This window comes from Magnolia sinica, chromosome 4 (assembly GCF_029962835.1).
Source record: "Magnolia sinica isolate HGM2019 chromosome 4, MsV1, whole genome shotgun sequence".
Classification (NCBI taxonomy): domain Eukaryota; kingdom Viridiplantae; phylum Streptophyta; class Magnoliopsida; order Magnoliales; family Magnoliaceae; genus Magnolia; species Magnolia sinica.
Genome location: NC_080576.1, coordinates 11127334 through 11145420, shown reverse-complemented (window position 1 = coordinate 11145420; position 18087 = coordinate 11127334). Strand labels below are relative to the sequence as shown.

Sequence of the window (18087 nt, the reverse complement as noted above, 5' to 3'; positions counted from 1 at the left end):
CAAATCTCAGCTTGATCCAAAACATTTGTGGCGCATTAATGGTCAATCACCACTATTTCCTATGGTATGGTCCACCTGAGAATTGGATATGCTTCATTTTTTACCCCACGCTCTAAAATGATATGGAAAAATAGAATACATGCATCAAGGTGGGGCCATGATAAGGGCCGTACCTAATCCGCTACCGGCAAACAACAGCTGCTTTTGGAATGTAGTTTTGAACCCAAGCCAGCTAAGAACACTGTACAGAGCAAGACAGACATGAAATGGGACATGAAACAACAAAATCAGCATCTAGGAGAGCCAGGAGACTATAGTTTTTAAAAGAGGGCCTATACATCCTAAAGAGAGCTTAACCTTGCTGCATGAGTCTTTTTTCCCACTCCAAAACGAGGGTTTGCGATCGTCCCCTGAAAGGATGGACGCCCAATCCATTCAATCAGAAATCTTGAAAGGTAAAACTGAAGCAGTCGAGGCTACGAGGATGGAATTAGCCCAGACAAAGGAAGAGCTTGACAGAGCTCGAGAAATCGCCATGCAGTCCTGGTTGGACTCCAAGCCCCTCATCGATGAGCTTGAGAAGCTTCAATCCGCACTGACCAAAGCTAAGAACAGAGTCTCAATGGCGACCGTGACCATCTCAACACTTGAATCCCAACTCGAAGCCACAAATACAAGCATCAAATCCAAGGAGGACGAAGAGTTCAAGGCCAAGATGACCATCAATGAGATTGGCCGCATCTTGGATAAAACCCAATCAGAGATGGCTGAGCTTAAATCAGAAACGGGCAAAGCACGGAGAGCACGAGCCAAGCTGAAACAAGAACTGCGCTTTAAAAGGCAGTCACTAAGGACCTTGCAGCTCATGCAGAGAGCCGTTGGAATGGAAACGGAAGCATTTAGTGCATCAGCAGCAGCTGCTCTTCACCACATCAAGCAATCACAGACAGAAACCGCATTAGTCGAACTCTCCCACAAAGCACACTCCGTATTGATAACAAGAGCTGATGAGGAGACTGCATTAGCAGATTGGCGGGTCTCAGTTTCCATGGAACAGCGGCAATTAGCCGAGGCTAGCAAAGAAGAGGCAGTGAAAAGATTGGGAATGCTATACTCAGAAAACCAATCAAGAAAAAGACGTATGCAGGTAGACGCGATCACAGAAGAGGGAGAGATGATAAAGAAAGCATCAAAGGAAGAGATTGGGAGCAGCAGGACACCAGGAAACGCGATCGTCAAACATTCAACTTCTCTACAAGACCGACACACGCAAGCAAAAGCAAATGAGAAATTTGTGACTAATAAAGGGGATCCACAACAAATGATGAAAAGATCGAAAAGTGGCAGTTACAAGTTCAAGAAAATAGCCAAGAAGAAGAAACCATCCATTCTACATCAAATAAGAAATTTCCTTGTTCGTAAGTTAAGGAGGGTTTTCGGATGATAAAATACATGTTCAGCTGTCTGTAGAAAAGGTTTTCAAAATGACAAATGTTCAGAACAAAAGTTAGTTCAAGCATTACTGAGTATATTTCTAGAGCTCGTGGGATCTGGAATTCTTCCTTCGCCCTTCTAAAACGGCAAAACCTGGCATTTGCCAAACATGTCACAAACATCAAAATGAGTTTAAAGACAGGGAATAAGAGAACAGTGGAATCTCAGCCTGCTCATCAGCAGATGTATAGCTTGCTGGCATGCTGGATTCTGTACGTGTGGGGCCCATTTTTCAGTTGTCCAAACCGGTCATCTGATGGGTGCGCCACAGATTGACTTGGACATCTCCCAGATTAGAAGATTCTATCCCTTGATTTGGCCCTATATACAAAAGATGTGGACTTTAACTGTATTGTTTCTCTCAATCATCTGGTGTTGGCCACCAATGGAAGGGTTGGGATTGTCAAGTCTGCCAGGACATCCCTCATCCATCATTGGACCATCAGATTAACAGTTCGAATCATCAAACCATGGACCCACATGTATGGAATTCCGCAGGTCAGCAAACCAAGGTCTGCTGATGAGGACACTATAATTCCCCTGTTTAAATACCTGGACTCTGCTAAAGCTAATTGATGCCTGCCTCAGAAAAAGCCTGAACCAGTTGACCATGGATATAGATTTAGGATTTTGATGCATCAATGCTTTCGAATAATCAGCCTGCACGCCTACACCAGCAAGACAAGAGTCTCAATATCAGTCACAGCTCAGTTCAATTCAGAATGTTAATGGTCTGTAGAAGGCTTTTGCTACCATTCTCCCCTGTTATTGCTCATCTGCCTCGCACTATATGGTGATCCATACTGATCATATAGTAGGTCCATCGCACGTATGGGCCGGGTGGCAAAACCCAAGATCAGATATCTTCACCATCCATACAAAAGACAAAAAACTGTCCACCTTTCAACACCCTTTTACATGAACAGTGAGGATCTCTTATCAATCTGATTTGTTGTACACGGACCATCCATGGTGGGGCCAACAATATGAACAGTCTGGATCATCACGAGGGGACAAGTGACTGGCAATGGTAAAGCAGGAAAAGGCAAGCGTGCTAACAAAGTTGTCAATTAATTGAAAAGAGACCACTGGCATGCATACCCAGAGGAGCTCCTCGGATGCTTATTGGAACATTCTGGAATAGGCTTTTCTCTCCTGATCGCGTCTATCAGCTATCTGCAACCCAATGTAGCTTTCTCATCATTGTCCAAAATTACCAGTCCTAAACTGTTTTCAACTCGGTCTAACCTAACTCACCTTCTTCTTCACAGCAGCAAGCTCCTTTTTAATCCCCCCTGAAAATGGCATGAATTGAGTCATGCACGATGGGAAAAAAAAAAACCAAAAAACAAAACAAAACACACATATTTAAGCAAACTATGTCAAGGAAAACTTGAAGCCACTGACCGTCATTTGGCTCTAACTCTAATGCCTTCTTGAAGCTTTCAACTGCAGCATCTACATCATTAAGTGCCATGTGGGCCTGTTGGAACACAAAACCAAATATTATTTATATAGTTGTCTATATGTAGCTGTCTGTACTTCACAATTTCATATTTACACAACATTTTATATTATATTTAAATGTTAAACAGTAATTAAGGTAATCTCTTCCCTCAACTAAATTTTGTAGCCTTTTTTCTCTTTCAGTGAAGTTGCTGATTATCAAGTAAAAAGGAGTTCATTATAATATTGTATAAAGTTTGAATTAGATTAGAATCTCTCTTTTGGTATTCTAGTTAAGTTAATTATGTTTTCTCTTCTACATTAACCAAGATTCCCTCATGTTTTCCAGTGTCCGTTGGTAATTGGACACTGCTTGGTTGGAAACGCCTTAAAAAGTTCAAGTTGCACATTTCTCTGATAAATCTGAAATTATTAATATTGATATTGCAATCAAGTGATTTTATAATCTTGGGAAGGGTCATTCTAATGTTTTGTTGTGAGTTGAGGGGTAAGGTCTGGTCGTCCCTCTTTGTTTGCATTCCTTTTTCCTTTTATTGATAAAATCTCAATGGCACCATCTATATTCAGCAAAGAAGAGGAAGAACGAGAGAGAGAGAGAGAGAGGGGGGGGCAATGTGCCAGCCCTCCCCAGCCGAGGTAAAGAAGGGTTGATGTTATCTAGTTGAACTTTCGCCAAGCATCACACACGCACGCACACACAGTGCTTTATTAGGCAGGAAATACTTAACGAAGCACATGCCTACGATGTTTATAATATTCAACACACAAGCGAGCGCACGCATTCCACAAGTTTCTCAACAAGGCTGTGATCTCTAATTGCTGTGATCCAATTAGAGAGAGAGAGAGAGAGAGAGAGAGAGAAAGAGAGAGAGAGAGAGAGAGAGAGAGAGAGAGAGAGAGTTTCATTGGGAACTACTTTGTCCTTGTGCCTAGAAAAACAGTTTTGCACTTGATTAAAAGGATCAATAGTTGCATGAAATCATGTAATTCAATAACAATGATCCCACCAGGGTTTACTATAATTTAACAACTGAACAATCATGCTTGTCTTAAGCAACACCTTCTTGGTATTCTCAAAGGGAAGATTCCTTCTTTGAATGAAGTGTTTAACTTTCATTTTTTCATTATTTTATAGATTGTTGAATACAACACACATTGCCTGATGCATAACCATATAACACAATACTTCTATTTATTGTCAATAAGGCACTAAATCTGTTAGATTCTACGATGATACGAAGAAATCCCATTTTGGGCCAACCAGCCCATGCTCCAAGATCAATAACTAAATATTGGCTTATTCTGCAGAAGACAAGTTACGCACTCTTCTTCAAATGGAGTCGGGTCTCAACACTGCAACAAATAAGGACATTATTTACAAGGATGAAACCTTCTTTGCTGACAATTATCATGTTGACTGGTAGAAGACCTAAGCTATTCTGTACCCTCTTACAATTTGTAGGATGAGGACCCTTCGTTCCACGTAACTTTTGAACTGCACTAGAGCTGCTTTGCTAGAGAATTAGTTGTTCTTATTAGTTTTTCTTTTTTCTTTTTTCTTTTCTTTTTCTAGTACTAGTGTTAACACAGAAAATTCACAAAATTAAATAGAATACAAAATCATGGAAACCAACTGATGCAAGACGGAATATGATCTAACCTAATATGATGCCATGAAATTAAAAGACAGATTAACTAAAGCAATAGGACGACAAAATAAAGCTAATTTACCATAAATTCAGAAATTTCAGATTCATGCCACGTCCAAATTCAAGCCTATGACAGTTCCTCAATGCGAATATCAGAAATTACTTATTAACAAGGAGTTATGGGAGATTTAAAATAAAATAAAATAAAATAATAAAAAACCGTCCTATCATAGGGTTAAATCTGAATTCAATGGAAATCATGTGTCTTGTGCGAGTTTTGACATGTTAGAGCAGTTTAAAGGCTAGGAAATGTTGGAAATGGGTTTGGGGTATCTAAGCTTAGAGGAATTAAGGTTGGAACATTGAGGTTGAGGTTTTGGGAGATTTCGGGTTGGGATTTCATATTTTGGATTAAGGGTTTTAGGACATACAGTTTCTAGAATTGAGAATATTGATTTCAGGTCATGGGAATTAGGGATTTATGATTTGGACAAGGGATTTTCGAATTTAGAAATTTTAGAATTAGGATTTAGGAGAAATTAGGATTGGGGTTTTAGAGATTTAAGGTTAGGGTTTTAGGGTTTTACGATATTGAGAACTAGGTTTGGATAGATTAGGGGTTGTAGAAAGAAGAAGGATGAAGGTCTAAAAGAAGAAGAAATAAGAAAAGCAAAGAAGAAATGAAGAATGAAGAAAAGAAGAAGGTGAGAGAAGATGATACCTTGTTCAGAAGAGAGAAAAGTATAAAAGATAACTAGGAAATCACTCTGCAAACATAAAAGTACAATCGCCTCATGTTGTGGCCTTGTGGGCAAGGTATTCCAAAATGGTTACGTAACAATAATGCTGGTAACCGTTACGCATTACAAGGTCGTAATGGCCGTTACCAAAAAAATTGCCCCATAATAGTCCGTTAATGGTTCAAACTCGTGTAAGTTTCTATGATTCTTGGACTGGTTTTGCACAATAACCTTGTGATGAGGGCATCTGAACACCTACACGAGTTTATCAGAAGAGGAGAGTTGTGACCCCAACCCCAGCTTTATTATGGTTGGATGATCATTACATGGGGCCAGTGGACCCAATTCAAATTCTTAGTCGTGTTAAAGCCCCAAATGCATGGTTGAAAGCCCCAAATGCATGGTTGAGCATCCTTGAAGACCCCACACTAGGAAGATGCATGTGGGCTACTTATTTGGAACTGATTGATACATCTTTAGACTGTTTGGACATCACTCGGCCTGACCTGGACAACATCTGGACGTTACAAACGTTAAACCATGCAGTTGGATATCTTGGCCACATCAGTTTGGTGATCTAGACCATTGGATATGTTCGAAGACTCGGGTTTAGGTGTACAGACACTCTAGTCTGCACATCTAAGCCATGGACACGTTGGACCACATTCACCCAGGCCATTGATCACATGTGGACATACAGGTTGCACGTTGGAGATCATCATTGTGCCATGTGGCACATCTTCATTTCTGCTTTATTTTCAATTCTATTTTAGGTTATTAGAGATTTATGTTTTGATCTTTACCGTTAATAGATTCAGACAATCAAGAATGGCTCTAGACTTAGAGTTTGCTTAGGTTTTCTTATATATACTTGTTTGAAAGTTGAGACTTGGGATTATTGATACTAAATGAAATTTCTCTACATTACTTCTTTTGAGCAAGAAAACTTCATGTGAATGGAATTTGGTGTGAAACTATTGGAGTGATTCCAAGTTATCTTTCTTATTCCTATTAAGGTATTTCTTTCTTCTCTCAAACCCTCTTTTTTCCATTGAATATTTCTCTCCTCTCTCAAATCCTCTTTTTTCATCGAATATTTTTCTCTCCTCTCTCAAACCCTCTTTTTTCCATTGAATATTTTTCTCTTCTTTCTCAAACCCTAACTCCACCATCAACCCAACTCATCATCGACCAAAACGACCCAACCCCACCACACCATCCGTACGATTGCACAGGCGTGCTCCGTACAACGAAACGGTGATAACACCTAAATATTGCATATTTACCCTCTCAATTACATTAGCTTTTCTGGTATTTAAGTATTAATTTGATATAATCATATATGTTTTCTTCATACAAGGTGATTTTGGACCTAAATGATGAATATATGCTTAAAATGAAGAATTAAAGCTCAAAAGAATGATCAATGAAGAATTGGGAATTTAGAGGACATTATTGATGAATTTAAGTGCCAAAGATCCAAGAAAACCAAGGACAATGGGTGAAGAAAAGACTGAAAAATCACAGAGTATATTAACAAAGATAACAAACTGTTCGGTCCCACCTAAGGTTGGTTCAGTCCGATCAAATATGCACAAAACAGTCCAACGAGAAAGTGTAATTTTTATAGATAATTCGACTCGACACTTAAGTCCGACCAAAGCCATGTTTGATGCCACCAAAGGAGCGTTCGGTGCGTCCTAAGGGAGATAGAGACTTCAGACAGATTTTAGAGAAATTTGGCTTTAACCGAAGGCAAATTCAGCTGGACTCAGTGCAACTTTGGTGTGACCGAAGGCTATAGTTGGTGCGACCAAAGCGTAACATAAGTACGTAAATTTGAAGTCGGTTCCAAGTCAGTGCGAGTTTTCCTTATTTAAATGGGTTTTCTAAGCCTTTCTAAGTACGAATTAAGGCTCGTGAGAAAGACGTAGGGGTGGCGGAACTTCCACAAAACCGTCCTTCTTCGATCCCTCAAATCTAGTTTGTCTTTTTAGTTTTTCTTTATAACATGTTAGCCATGTTAGGCTAATCCCTTTAGCTAAGGCTAAGAGATGAAGCTTGTAGTTCAATTACAGTATTTAGTTTATTTAATTCAATAACAATGTTTTGAATGATGATAGTAAATTAAAATAGATTTGGATTTACTTTAAAGTCTTTGAGTTGTTTATTTCTAAATTTGTTGTACACTATGGGTAAAATAAATGTTTTGATTTAACAATTGTTTAGCCTGAATTAGAGAAGGATTTAATCTGTATAATTGATTGATATATTGTTGCCTAAGGGTGCTTTAGACGCTTTTGATTCCCTGCGATTGAGATCCGAGTGCTTCATGAGAGACTCGTTCAATCGAATTCATATTCTTATTAGTGTTAATAATTGGTTTAACAAAATTACATTCTGATTGGATAGGATAGGATAGGACTTCGATTCCAATTGAGTTATATATTGAAACAATAAATGAGATATTGTGATTGTTACAAGTAGATTCATGGATCCTTAGTCCTTTATTTATTGTTTTTAAAACCATTTTCTACTTCACTGGATGAAAACCCAGACAACTCATTACATTTATATTAGTTCTAAGTTGTGTTCCCCATTCCCTAAGTATTCGACCTCAGTTTCACCGAGTTATTACTGCATTGCAGCCTTGCACTTAGGGTTGTCAACCCTTGGGTTCGATCAAACATCCTCCCCCTCATTGATCCTTTCTCTTCTTCTCTATTTTATAAAAACCTAACCCGAACCATAGCCTTTTATAAAACCCTAAATTTTAAATTTCTTGATTTTCAATCCTAAACCCTAATCCATTCAAACCCTAGCATAGCTAAGTGAATCCTCGAATCCTATCCTAGATGGAAGTTCTATCTTCCATTGGGCCATGTCCAATCAATAGCCTTAAGGACCTATTTTGCGGGATTCTGATGTGATCTTGAACTTGAGCTTTATTGAATATTTGATTTCTCTAAATTTACGGTAGATTGGCTTTATTGTATGCTTTGATTTACTCTAGTAATCCGTTAATTAATTTATTTGCATCATCCTAGTTTAGGCCATCCGTCTTGCATCACCTTGTAAGTTTATTCAAACTCATGCTCCAAGTAATCAAACTTTGTAGGCCTGAGACTTGTGCCTAAGCAATCAACCCTTCATTGTTATTGAAAGTGAACTAGTTGTGGCTCATCTATATTACTTTTTGTCAGGTTGTATTGAAGGTCGGTGGACTGTTACTCTTTCTCCTGCTGAATTCTGTCATTGCATGTTCCTTGTGTGTTTTCCTTATTCTAGATAGAGACAACTGCTCTCTTGGGAAGGTTTACATCACAGTACGTAAGGACAACTCCAACAGGCATCTTGAAAAACTTTCAGTGCCCACATGTGAAATTTACTTTTTTAGGCACAAGCATTACATTAAAACAAGAAACAAGAACAATTTTTTCCATAAAACAAGTACTCAAAACAAATATGCAAGAGAAAGAAAAAAGGAAAAACATAAAACCTTGAAGCTTATACAACGTGGTGCAAAATCCAATTAACCAAGTCAAAACCATTACCAAATTTGCAAACAATCTAACAAAGAATAAGGAAAGAAAAGCAACATAAATAAAACTGCAAACAAGGAAGTATTAAAAAGAATTTAATAAGAGAATTGATTTTTAATTACCAAGCCATTCCAAAATTGAAGATTGCCAATCAAAAAAAAATTACCAAGCCATTCCCAACATAGTTACCCAAAAAAATCCAAATTGGATGTTCATAGGTCAGAGAAGATATTAGTATTTAATGATCCCAGGTCTTCGATGTTTTTATCATCCTCATTTGTAAAAGAGATTGAAAAACCACAAACTGGACAGTGTGAAGAAAATTACAAAAAAAAAATCGTAGTTAAAAAAAAAAAGAGTCACGTCTATCTAGAAGATACTAACCTGACCTTGGCGAAACAACGCCTTTGCATTACCCTCTCCTTCCCGCATTGCAAAGTCAGTGTCCAACAACGCCCCTTTCAAATCTCCTAATTTCAGCTTACATGCCTAAGCATGAGGTCTCAAGTGGTTAGACAAATGAAAACCATCGGTAATGAAGATTGAGACAACATAAAGCCAATTCACTAATATAAAAGATGAGACCAAACAAGCAAGGAAAATTGATGGTGACATAAACATCAGTTACAAACAGGCGGGGAAGAAATGCTGTTTTTTATAACACAGAAGATTTAAAACCATTTCAAAATCCTAAGGCAACCAAAATTGTCCATGAATTTATATGCTTGCTATTTCTAGAAGCCAGTGAGACTAGATAATCATCTCAAGGGTCTCCACCAGCTTTCCTATTGGCAGAACGGTGAAAAAGGTTTTAGTCTAACAAGTTGGTCAACATCATGCATGATTTAATCAACATTTTCAATGACACCATTACTGGAAGCAATGACTTTAGACGTTGCCATTTGTTCCTTGTCCTCTTCAAACAAAAATACTCACATGTTACTGCTCTAGCATGCATGGAATGGGAATTTTTATAGGCTATGGTCAAAGAGGTTATCAGCTCATCAGATATTGAACTAGGAAAAACTCATAAAGTGAATAATCATTACCACCATAGCCTTGTCTCTTGTTGCTGTCAGCTTTATGAATCCCGCTTCACCAATCATTCGTGTTTTTTCAGTCATTCAAATGTTGCAGCACAATAAAGTCCTCTATGAGATCGAGGAAATAATGAAAAAAATATTGCACTGCACCTTCATTCAAAAGCTAGCTGCAGGATTAGTCCATTTCACCTAATGATCCTGCTTCAAACAGATGATTTTAAAGCTTTGATTCGTATTCTAGGAGCAATAATTTTCCTCATAAAGATTCACGCTTCCTAGGAACCATGCTTCCTCTTCTTTTTTTCTTGGATGAGATATATTCCTATTTGTTTCCTGTACCTGTATGCACATGGATAGTCCCTGTTTTGTCACCGAAAATAATAACCATTCATGTAATGTTATTTTCAGAATCTTGAGATCAATTTTATGTTTTATTAAGATTTTACAAAAATCTAATTTTCTATGGAAGCGCATCCTTAAATAATTAGAGGTACGATATTTTTCATGTTACAAAATATAATTTGTATAATATAATTACATAAAATACATACACATGCATGCATGCATGTATAGGACAGGCAATTCCTAGATGCTATGAACTGCGAAGGCAATTCCCAGCTCCTGCTACTGGCTTCGTGCAACTAAGACTCAAAATGCAATTTTATTGACAGTACCAATATAGTGAAATGCGCTGATAATCACTAAACCACTGGCGTGAACCTAATCATTTTGAACAGTTTTTTAAATACAAACTTGCTCAGCCAAGACAATCATCAATTGACTCAGCCAAAACCTTCAAAGAAATTTTTTTAGTTGATTATGTTTTTAAATATTTGGTTTCAAGACATAAGATATTAAAGTGCTACTTGATTCCTCCGATTTGTCAATGAAAATGCTTACAGAACTATTTGTAAAAATCTGTGACTTTGTCTTCCTCAATTGAGAACTCTTCTCTGCACAACCACAGAAATCATAAATCAGGCCAGAGATGGAAGCGTGCTAAATAAAATAGCACTAATGAGAAGAGATGATTAAACAAGAAAAATTGTCCATAGAGAATAAATAATTCACCCTCGTCTATCTCTTCTTTCTCCCAGCAAACATCCAAGTAGCGCAAAGCCTTCCGATACTTTCTGAGTGCCATCTTAAAGTCCTGTTTCTGTATGAAAAAACAGTTCATGAATGTTAGAAAGTAGAAAAGTGATGAATGAAAGCAAGTGGACAAATACAGGCAGAATTTAGTCGTAAGTGCGCATATGACATGCTCATAGTCATCGTCATAATCATAGACTCTCCCAGCAGTTTCGGGTGGGCTTTTAAATGGCACATTGGCAAAAACTTTATGTTCAGCTACCAACAGACATCATCTTTCTCTTTTACCCAGGCTCTGGAAATGGCTATGGCAGAGGCTCACATGGACACCACCCATATGACCACCACAGTCCCACCCAATACCTACCCCAGCCAGCTAATACATGTATTAAAAACTATTAGGAAGGACTTCATTTCCCGCTTATATTAGGAAAATACTTCATTCCTTTGTAGACTTTCCTCTTTTCTCAGATTTCGTATTTATTGTATTATTCCATATTGGGGCCATTCCTCATGTATAAATTCAGGACCCCACACTCAATGAAATACAAGCACATGTAAAAAAATAATAATAAATAAATAAATAAATAATTGCTTGTATTTCATTAGTGTGGGGTCCTCAATTTATACATGAGGAATGACCCCAATATAGACTAATACAATAAATATGAAATCCAACGAAAGAGGAAAATATACAAAGAAATGAAGTATTTTCCTAATATACACAATTACACATGGGAAATGAAGTCCTTCCTAATAGAAACCATGGATGAAATTACTATCAAGTAAAAGATTGCGCTTCTGCAGATTCTTGACACAAAAATGGAAAAATAATGACCCCAAAATCAGTAGTAATAGAAATCGCAAAACAGACACATTTGAGCAGAAGCATGAATTTTCACATTTCACCTTGTAGTGCTCATTTCCATAAGTTTTAACAGCCTCAACAGCATCTATCCACCAAGAAATCTCAATCGGCTTCTCATCAAGGTCAGTAGGCCAATCAGGATACATATCACTGTCTTTGAAGAAATTGGAGATGCCATCATCACCCCCTTCAGGAATTTCTCCACAATCCACGACCACAACATCAACAGTGGGAGAGTCACCAGCGCCAATGGGAACATGCTCAATGGAACGGACCACTCCCATGCCTTTAATTACCTTTCCAAACACAACATGCTTCCCATCAAGATGAGACATCCGAGTAGTAGTAATAAAAAACTGAGACCCATTGGTATCAGTTCCAGAATTAGCCATTGATAGCATTCCTTTCCTTTCATGTTTTAATTCGAAATTCTCATCCTCGAATTTCAACCCATAGATAGACTCTCCCCCTGTGCCATCACCAGCAGATATGTCACCGCCTTGTATCATGAAACCTTTGATAACACGATGAAAGCAGACGCCCTGAAATGAAGATTGGCTAGTGTCAGTAAGAGGTTTACTGATTACATGCATTTACACCCATGCTTGTCAAAAATGCACCCTCCTGGGCTAGGCTGCATGTGTGGGGACCTGTTAACTTATGACGAACACTTGTGTTGATGTCAGACTCTGGCTTTTAAAAGTCAGAGTCAACAATACTTCCGCACAAATATTTAAAATAATAAACATCATATTTTAATAGAATATTTTAATTGTTTATATGTGAAAGAATCCCTCAAGTAACTAAACGTGGTAACAAACCTAAAATCATTTATTTCTTTAAAAATGCATTCCAAAATAAAAGATAATAATTAACATACAGAAATTTGTTTTTAATACAGACCATATCCAAGAGTTACTAGCACACAAACATGGACACATGTTGACATGGTGCAATTTCAAAAGAATTGATGTGTCCGTGTTACACATGCAGGGACAATACAAGACTGACAGGTGCAGCCCACCAGGAAGATGGCATGCACCTGACCCTAAATCAGGCAGGTCCACTCATCAAGTGGGCCCACAAACACAACTACCAAAATAATGGGCAGATGAAAATATTGTCTATTATCGAAATTCAACTTGCATGATTGGCCCAATTGATGAGTATAAACTGTCCGGATTTTTGGGCCAGGTCATCTACATAATGTTATACTCAGCCCCACATGTTGCATGGCTTGGGTGATCACCACCTAAGCCAGGACAGCAGACTCAGCACATCCTGACATACATTGATGGGTAAATCATGTGTACATACACTCATTTGGTATTAGCAAGCCTCTATTTGGGAAACTCAGTTAGACAACTCAAAATCAGTTCCACTAATCTGAGCCCAGGGGCAAAACTTTGATTCTCTGGCAGAGTGTGGTTGATGATACACAGGCGCCAAGAAATTGTACATGTGGCATAAAATTAATTCAAATTGAACTCCCCAAGTTATGAGTCCCAGTTAGATGTATCAAAAACCAAAAATTACATTCATTTGCTTATATAATTATCAGATTGGAGGGTATTTATTGGGCGGTTGCAATGAAAAATATCTTATTGTCCGAATTCAGCAAACCAGTGGCCGCAAATCAAAGTCTAGGATTGTTCAAGCAATCTGATTTTAGACTGTGGCTTAGTTACAGTGTATTCCACCATTTCAGCTGTTTAATTTAAGTTAATGTACACAACATCGACAAATTCTGCACGCCTGCATATCAAGCATCATGCCCAGAGTATCAAATAAGTTTAAATTTGAAAGGAGCTTATGCAAGTAGATTATCAAATCCAGGTTGGACATTCACCGTCGTCCACACAATATTCTGCCACTGAAGGCGTTTGGTCAGGCCCACATCATGTAGAGGCAGGGCCCACCTTATCGTGATCCCAACCGTTCATTTGTTAGGCCTCGTCATGGACTGGTAAGGATCAAAAATCGCATGCATTGAGCAACCCAAGCCATCTATCAGCAGAGCTTGGCTCTGTTTTAAAGAACCGTCCCTTTTACAGGCCAATAATCAGATAGCTACAATCACTGACACAGGAAGCCTTCTAGAGGCAGCGATCTATCCATGGCAGAGACTGCCAATCGAACGGCCTAGATCACTAAAAGATGGGTCCCACACGCATGGAACACTCGTGTGCACCTGAACTAGAAAATGCCAATCATCCCGGGAAGAATAGATTAACCCAAAACAGAAGGCAATGCATGCAAAAGACAACAGTACCCCTTCTTTCAGAGAAAGCAAGAAGGATCGTATTTCCAAAAGCCAGAGGGCATTTTCGTCATTGAGGCACATGCAGAGAAGAGGAATACCTTGTAATGGAGGGGAAAGCCGGTGTTGGGGCCAATACCCTTCTCGCCCGTACAAAGAGCCCTGAAATTTTCGGCCGTTTTGGGCACTGCGTCACTGTAGAGCTCCACGACTATCCGACCTTCCAGCTCGCCACCGATGCTGATGTCTAAAAAGCACCGGGTATTCACCATCTCTCCTCCTCCTCTTAACATGCACCTCTCTCTCTCTCTCTCTCTCTCTCTCTCTCTCTCTCTCTCTCGTCTTCTACCTTTGTTTTGCAATAGAGAGCCCTAAGCAGCAGCAAATCCCGCTTCTCGGAGGTGGCGTCTATTCCCGGCGCACTATTCAATTCAAAAGCACACCACTAGTATTTATTTCAACGGATGCAGTGCTAACTTGCGCTACGAGGCGAGATGGGCTTGGTTTGTTTTCTTGGGTGGGAATGGGATGACAGGGAACCGACACTGTTGTGGCGGGTGAGACCTGACGCTCGAACCTTTTTGAAGCGGAGACTTCAATGCTAGTCTTGCGACATTCATGAAATGGTGGTGACTATTACTTCTCGCAAGTGGAACTGGTGCACAGATATCCAGACCATCGGAACCATGCATCCCATTGTAATGGATCTTATAACTAAAATCACACTATGTATAACCATCCAATTGATGGCTCTGAAGTGAATAGTGTAAAATAATAAACGGCTCAAATTCAAATGGGAAAAACGGATGCTTGATATTTTTTTCTTAGCTCAATTTCTCAATTATGCTCCATCCACCGTTGGTTGGATGGCTGGATTGCCTTAAAACTAAATGTTGGAAGAGTTACCACCATTTTTAAATGCTACAAAACTAGCATCCAAGTCTAACGCAGCTTGCACCAGTCTTTGGCAATTAGAGAGTCGTTTTGATACTGTGGCATGGATGATAATGCGACCACTAGCATTTATAAACTTGTTATCGCGCATACGTAGCTCAAGTTAAACCGTCCAAATCATGGGATCAATGTTAGATAGATTATAGACCTAAAATAATATTTAGTGGATAATTTTAGTCATTGATTTTTAAATATTTTTCCTATTAGATTGGAACCGTTGATTATGTTTCATGATGGGCGATAATTAAATGCTTCTAATCGACCAATGAAGGGATCATTTTTATTATAAGAGATAAGTAAGGTGGACCCACTATCTGGACGGTTCATTTGAGTTACAGATATTCCATGTATACAATTTCGTAGTGCATGCATACCATACATCAAGCTCTGCCAACTTACCAAAGTTTTTCTCCGGACCAGTTTTTACTGTTTGAGGTTTCTAGAAAAGAACTATATAATCCTCGACCAGAGGAGATGTACAATATACGAGAAACGTCATGGAAGCTTGCTACGATACGCCTGACGCAATTGTTATATATACGTCCGGACTTTGCCGTTTTATCTTGTGTAGTTTTGAAATGATCCAAACCGTTCGTAAGATCGCATTCACCATAGATTGATGATAACTTGAAAATAAAAACTCGTTGATTGGAATATTTCATCTCTGTGCTCGTTTGATATTTTTCCTTTGAACATGGACAGTCTACTTGACACTCAAATAGTTAAAGGCTAATATCTTCTAATCTGGGATATTTTTTCTGTTATCCAAGATAAATGGCAAGATCCATCGTATAAACGGTTTGGATCATCGAAAAATAAGCCAGATTGAACGGATAAAGTGCCAACTATCACACTTTTCGTTTGAGCGTACACGCAAGAAACAGAAAAACAAATGAACACTGAGGAAGTGCTAACAACTGTAGCATACGTGCAACCCACCTGAGAAGTGGTCCAGACGCGAAAACGCTCGCGTGACCACACGTAGTGGTGGGGGCGGTGACTATTCGCTGACGTGGATGGACGATTGTAAGGATACGACGTACCCAAATCTCAAGTGGACCTAGCCGCATAAACCTATGAATTCGCGTGGTGTGGTCCATCTGAGTTTCGAAACATCGCAACTTTTCTCGAGTCACTTCATCTTGGTTAGAAAAGTCATATGATCGGAGTGGAAGGCACAAATAAACCCCAGTGGGCCCCCAAACGGAACTAACGGTAAGCATCCTATCGCAACTCTTCCTTTGCTGCCTTAGTTTTGGACGGCCCGATTTGAGGCAGCACAGCTGAGGGACGGCGTGGATCTCATGTAAGTTCTCTCCCGCATGGTAGTCGATTTATTATCGGCACGCCCTCCTGAAAAAATTAGCACTGTAGACGCTTTCTTTCTATGCCTTTTTATTCTCTCGCCTGCCGAATACTTAGACTACAATAGTAAAATTTTAGGATATGAAACGAAGGTTTTGGACGGAAATATTCCTGAGTTTTAAGGTAAAGCAGCTAAGGTATTTTCATCCGGACGAGTTCATCCACGCAGAGAGAGGTCTAGCTTGATAAGTAGGTTTTGTCTTGATCGAATTTATAAAAAAAAGCAGATGGTCGGTCGCGTCTATAGTAAAAAAATTAGCTAGAGTGCGTAGTAGACTATAGATCCGACTGAGTTTTCTACGCAGGAAAGAACCGTGATGAAGGGCTAAGAGCTTTCGAACCGTGGCCACTCGTTGGTGGCATGCGGCGAAACCCAAGCTGATACATTCACCTTGTAGCATGTGGCAAAAGCACATCATCAGCAGTTGCGTTTCTCCTTATGAACGGTCGTGATATTGCATACGCGTTGCTCGTGTCCATGCGTGAAGCGACTGCCCTTTCATTGGGGGACGCGGATTGCATCCGACCCCCACCCGGACGGTTATGCGCGTGGGCAGGGCTCCGTGGGGCCCACAGTGATGTAAGTGTTTTATCCACACGGTTAATCGCTTTTATCAGGCCATTTTATGATGTAATTCTAAAAATGAGGTAAGCCCACAGCTCCAGTGGACCACACCAAAGGAATCTGCAGTGATAATGACAACCACAGTTGAAACCTTTCTAAGGGCCGCTGTGATTTTTTTACCATGCAACCTATTAATAAGGTCATGTAGACGTGAATGAAATATAAGCTTGATCTGAAACTTCACCAGCTCCCAAGAACTTTTTAATGGTGGAAGTTCAATCCCAACTTTGTGGTTCAATTAAGACTTGAATCTGCCACAGTTTTTAAATTATACTTTAAAATGATCCGAGAAAAACGACTAATGGCGTGGATAAAACACTTACATCACGGTGGGCCCCACAGAGCCCTGCTGGGACAGATTACCGTCCGGGCGGGGGTAGGACGCAATCCGCGTCCTTCATTGGGTGAGGTTGTCACGTGTGCTTGTTAGGGTGGCAATGGGATGGGTTTGGCCCAGGCCTGGCCCTTTGTTTGGGCCCAGTCCCAAAACCAGCATACGGGTCTATTACAGCAGGCTAAAGCCCAACCCATAAAATTTTGATTAGGCCTTGGCCTGAGCCGGCCCAAAAAAATCAACTGGATACTTATTTACACGGGTAGGCAAGTCCAAAACTTAAGTGGGCCACACCGACAGTTACGGTGTAAAGGTATGACTAAAGCTCTAAATTCATGGGATGTTGCTCATATGAGTCCTGGAATTATCATAAATTTAGGGTCCTTGCTCTTGCTCCAAAGATACATTTTAAGAAGTTTCAACACCTGGTCAAGGGTTCAAGTACCCATAGGTGGTGAAATCCCACTATGGCATGAGTGTGGTGTTATGAATAGGTTGGATCTCAAATAAACATTTTCAACTGTGGACGGTGAGGATACAACACATGCTTTATAAGTTATATCTCAAATAAACATTTTGAACGGTGGAGTCGAGTCGAGTCGTGACTCGCCTGAATCGAGCACGAAACTGATCTGCGCGTGACTGAGTCGGAGT

General features: G+C 39.5%; 1 protein-coding gene across 2 annotated transcripts; it reads right to left on the bottom strand.

Annotated features, from left to right (window-relative positions):
- Positions 1-1364: 1364 nt before the first annotated feature.
- On the bottom strand, positions 1365-14680 carry LOC131242428 (peptidyl-prolyl cis-trans isomerase CYP40-like). 2 transcript variants are annotated; one of them, XM_058241048.1, is made up of 10 exons: positions 14257-14680; positions 11937-12437; positions 11007-11094; positions 10836-10888; positions 9277-9381; positions 2902-2977; positions 2752-2789; positions 2596-2670; positions 2047-2154; positions 1365-1587 (listed from the first exon to the last, which is right to left on the bottom strand). In XM_058241048.1, exons 1-8 carry the CDS (start codon positions 14446-14448, stop codon positions 2617-2619), a joined length of 1107 nt encoding a protein of 368 aa, XP_058097031.1. In that variant the 5' UTR covers positions 14449-14680; the 3' UTR covers positions 1365-1587; positions 2047-2154; positions 2596-2616. The 2 variants fall into 2 exon arrangements, with proteins under 2 accessions (XP_058097031.1, XP_058097030.1); XM_058241047.1 differs by having other exon boundaries at positions 2047-2162; positions 14257-14679.
- Between the last annotated feature and the right edge of the window lie 3407 nt (positions 14681-18087).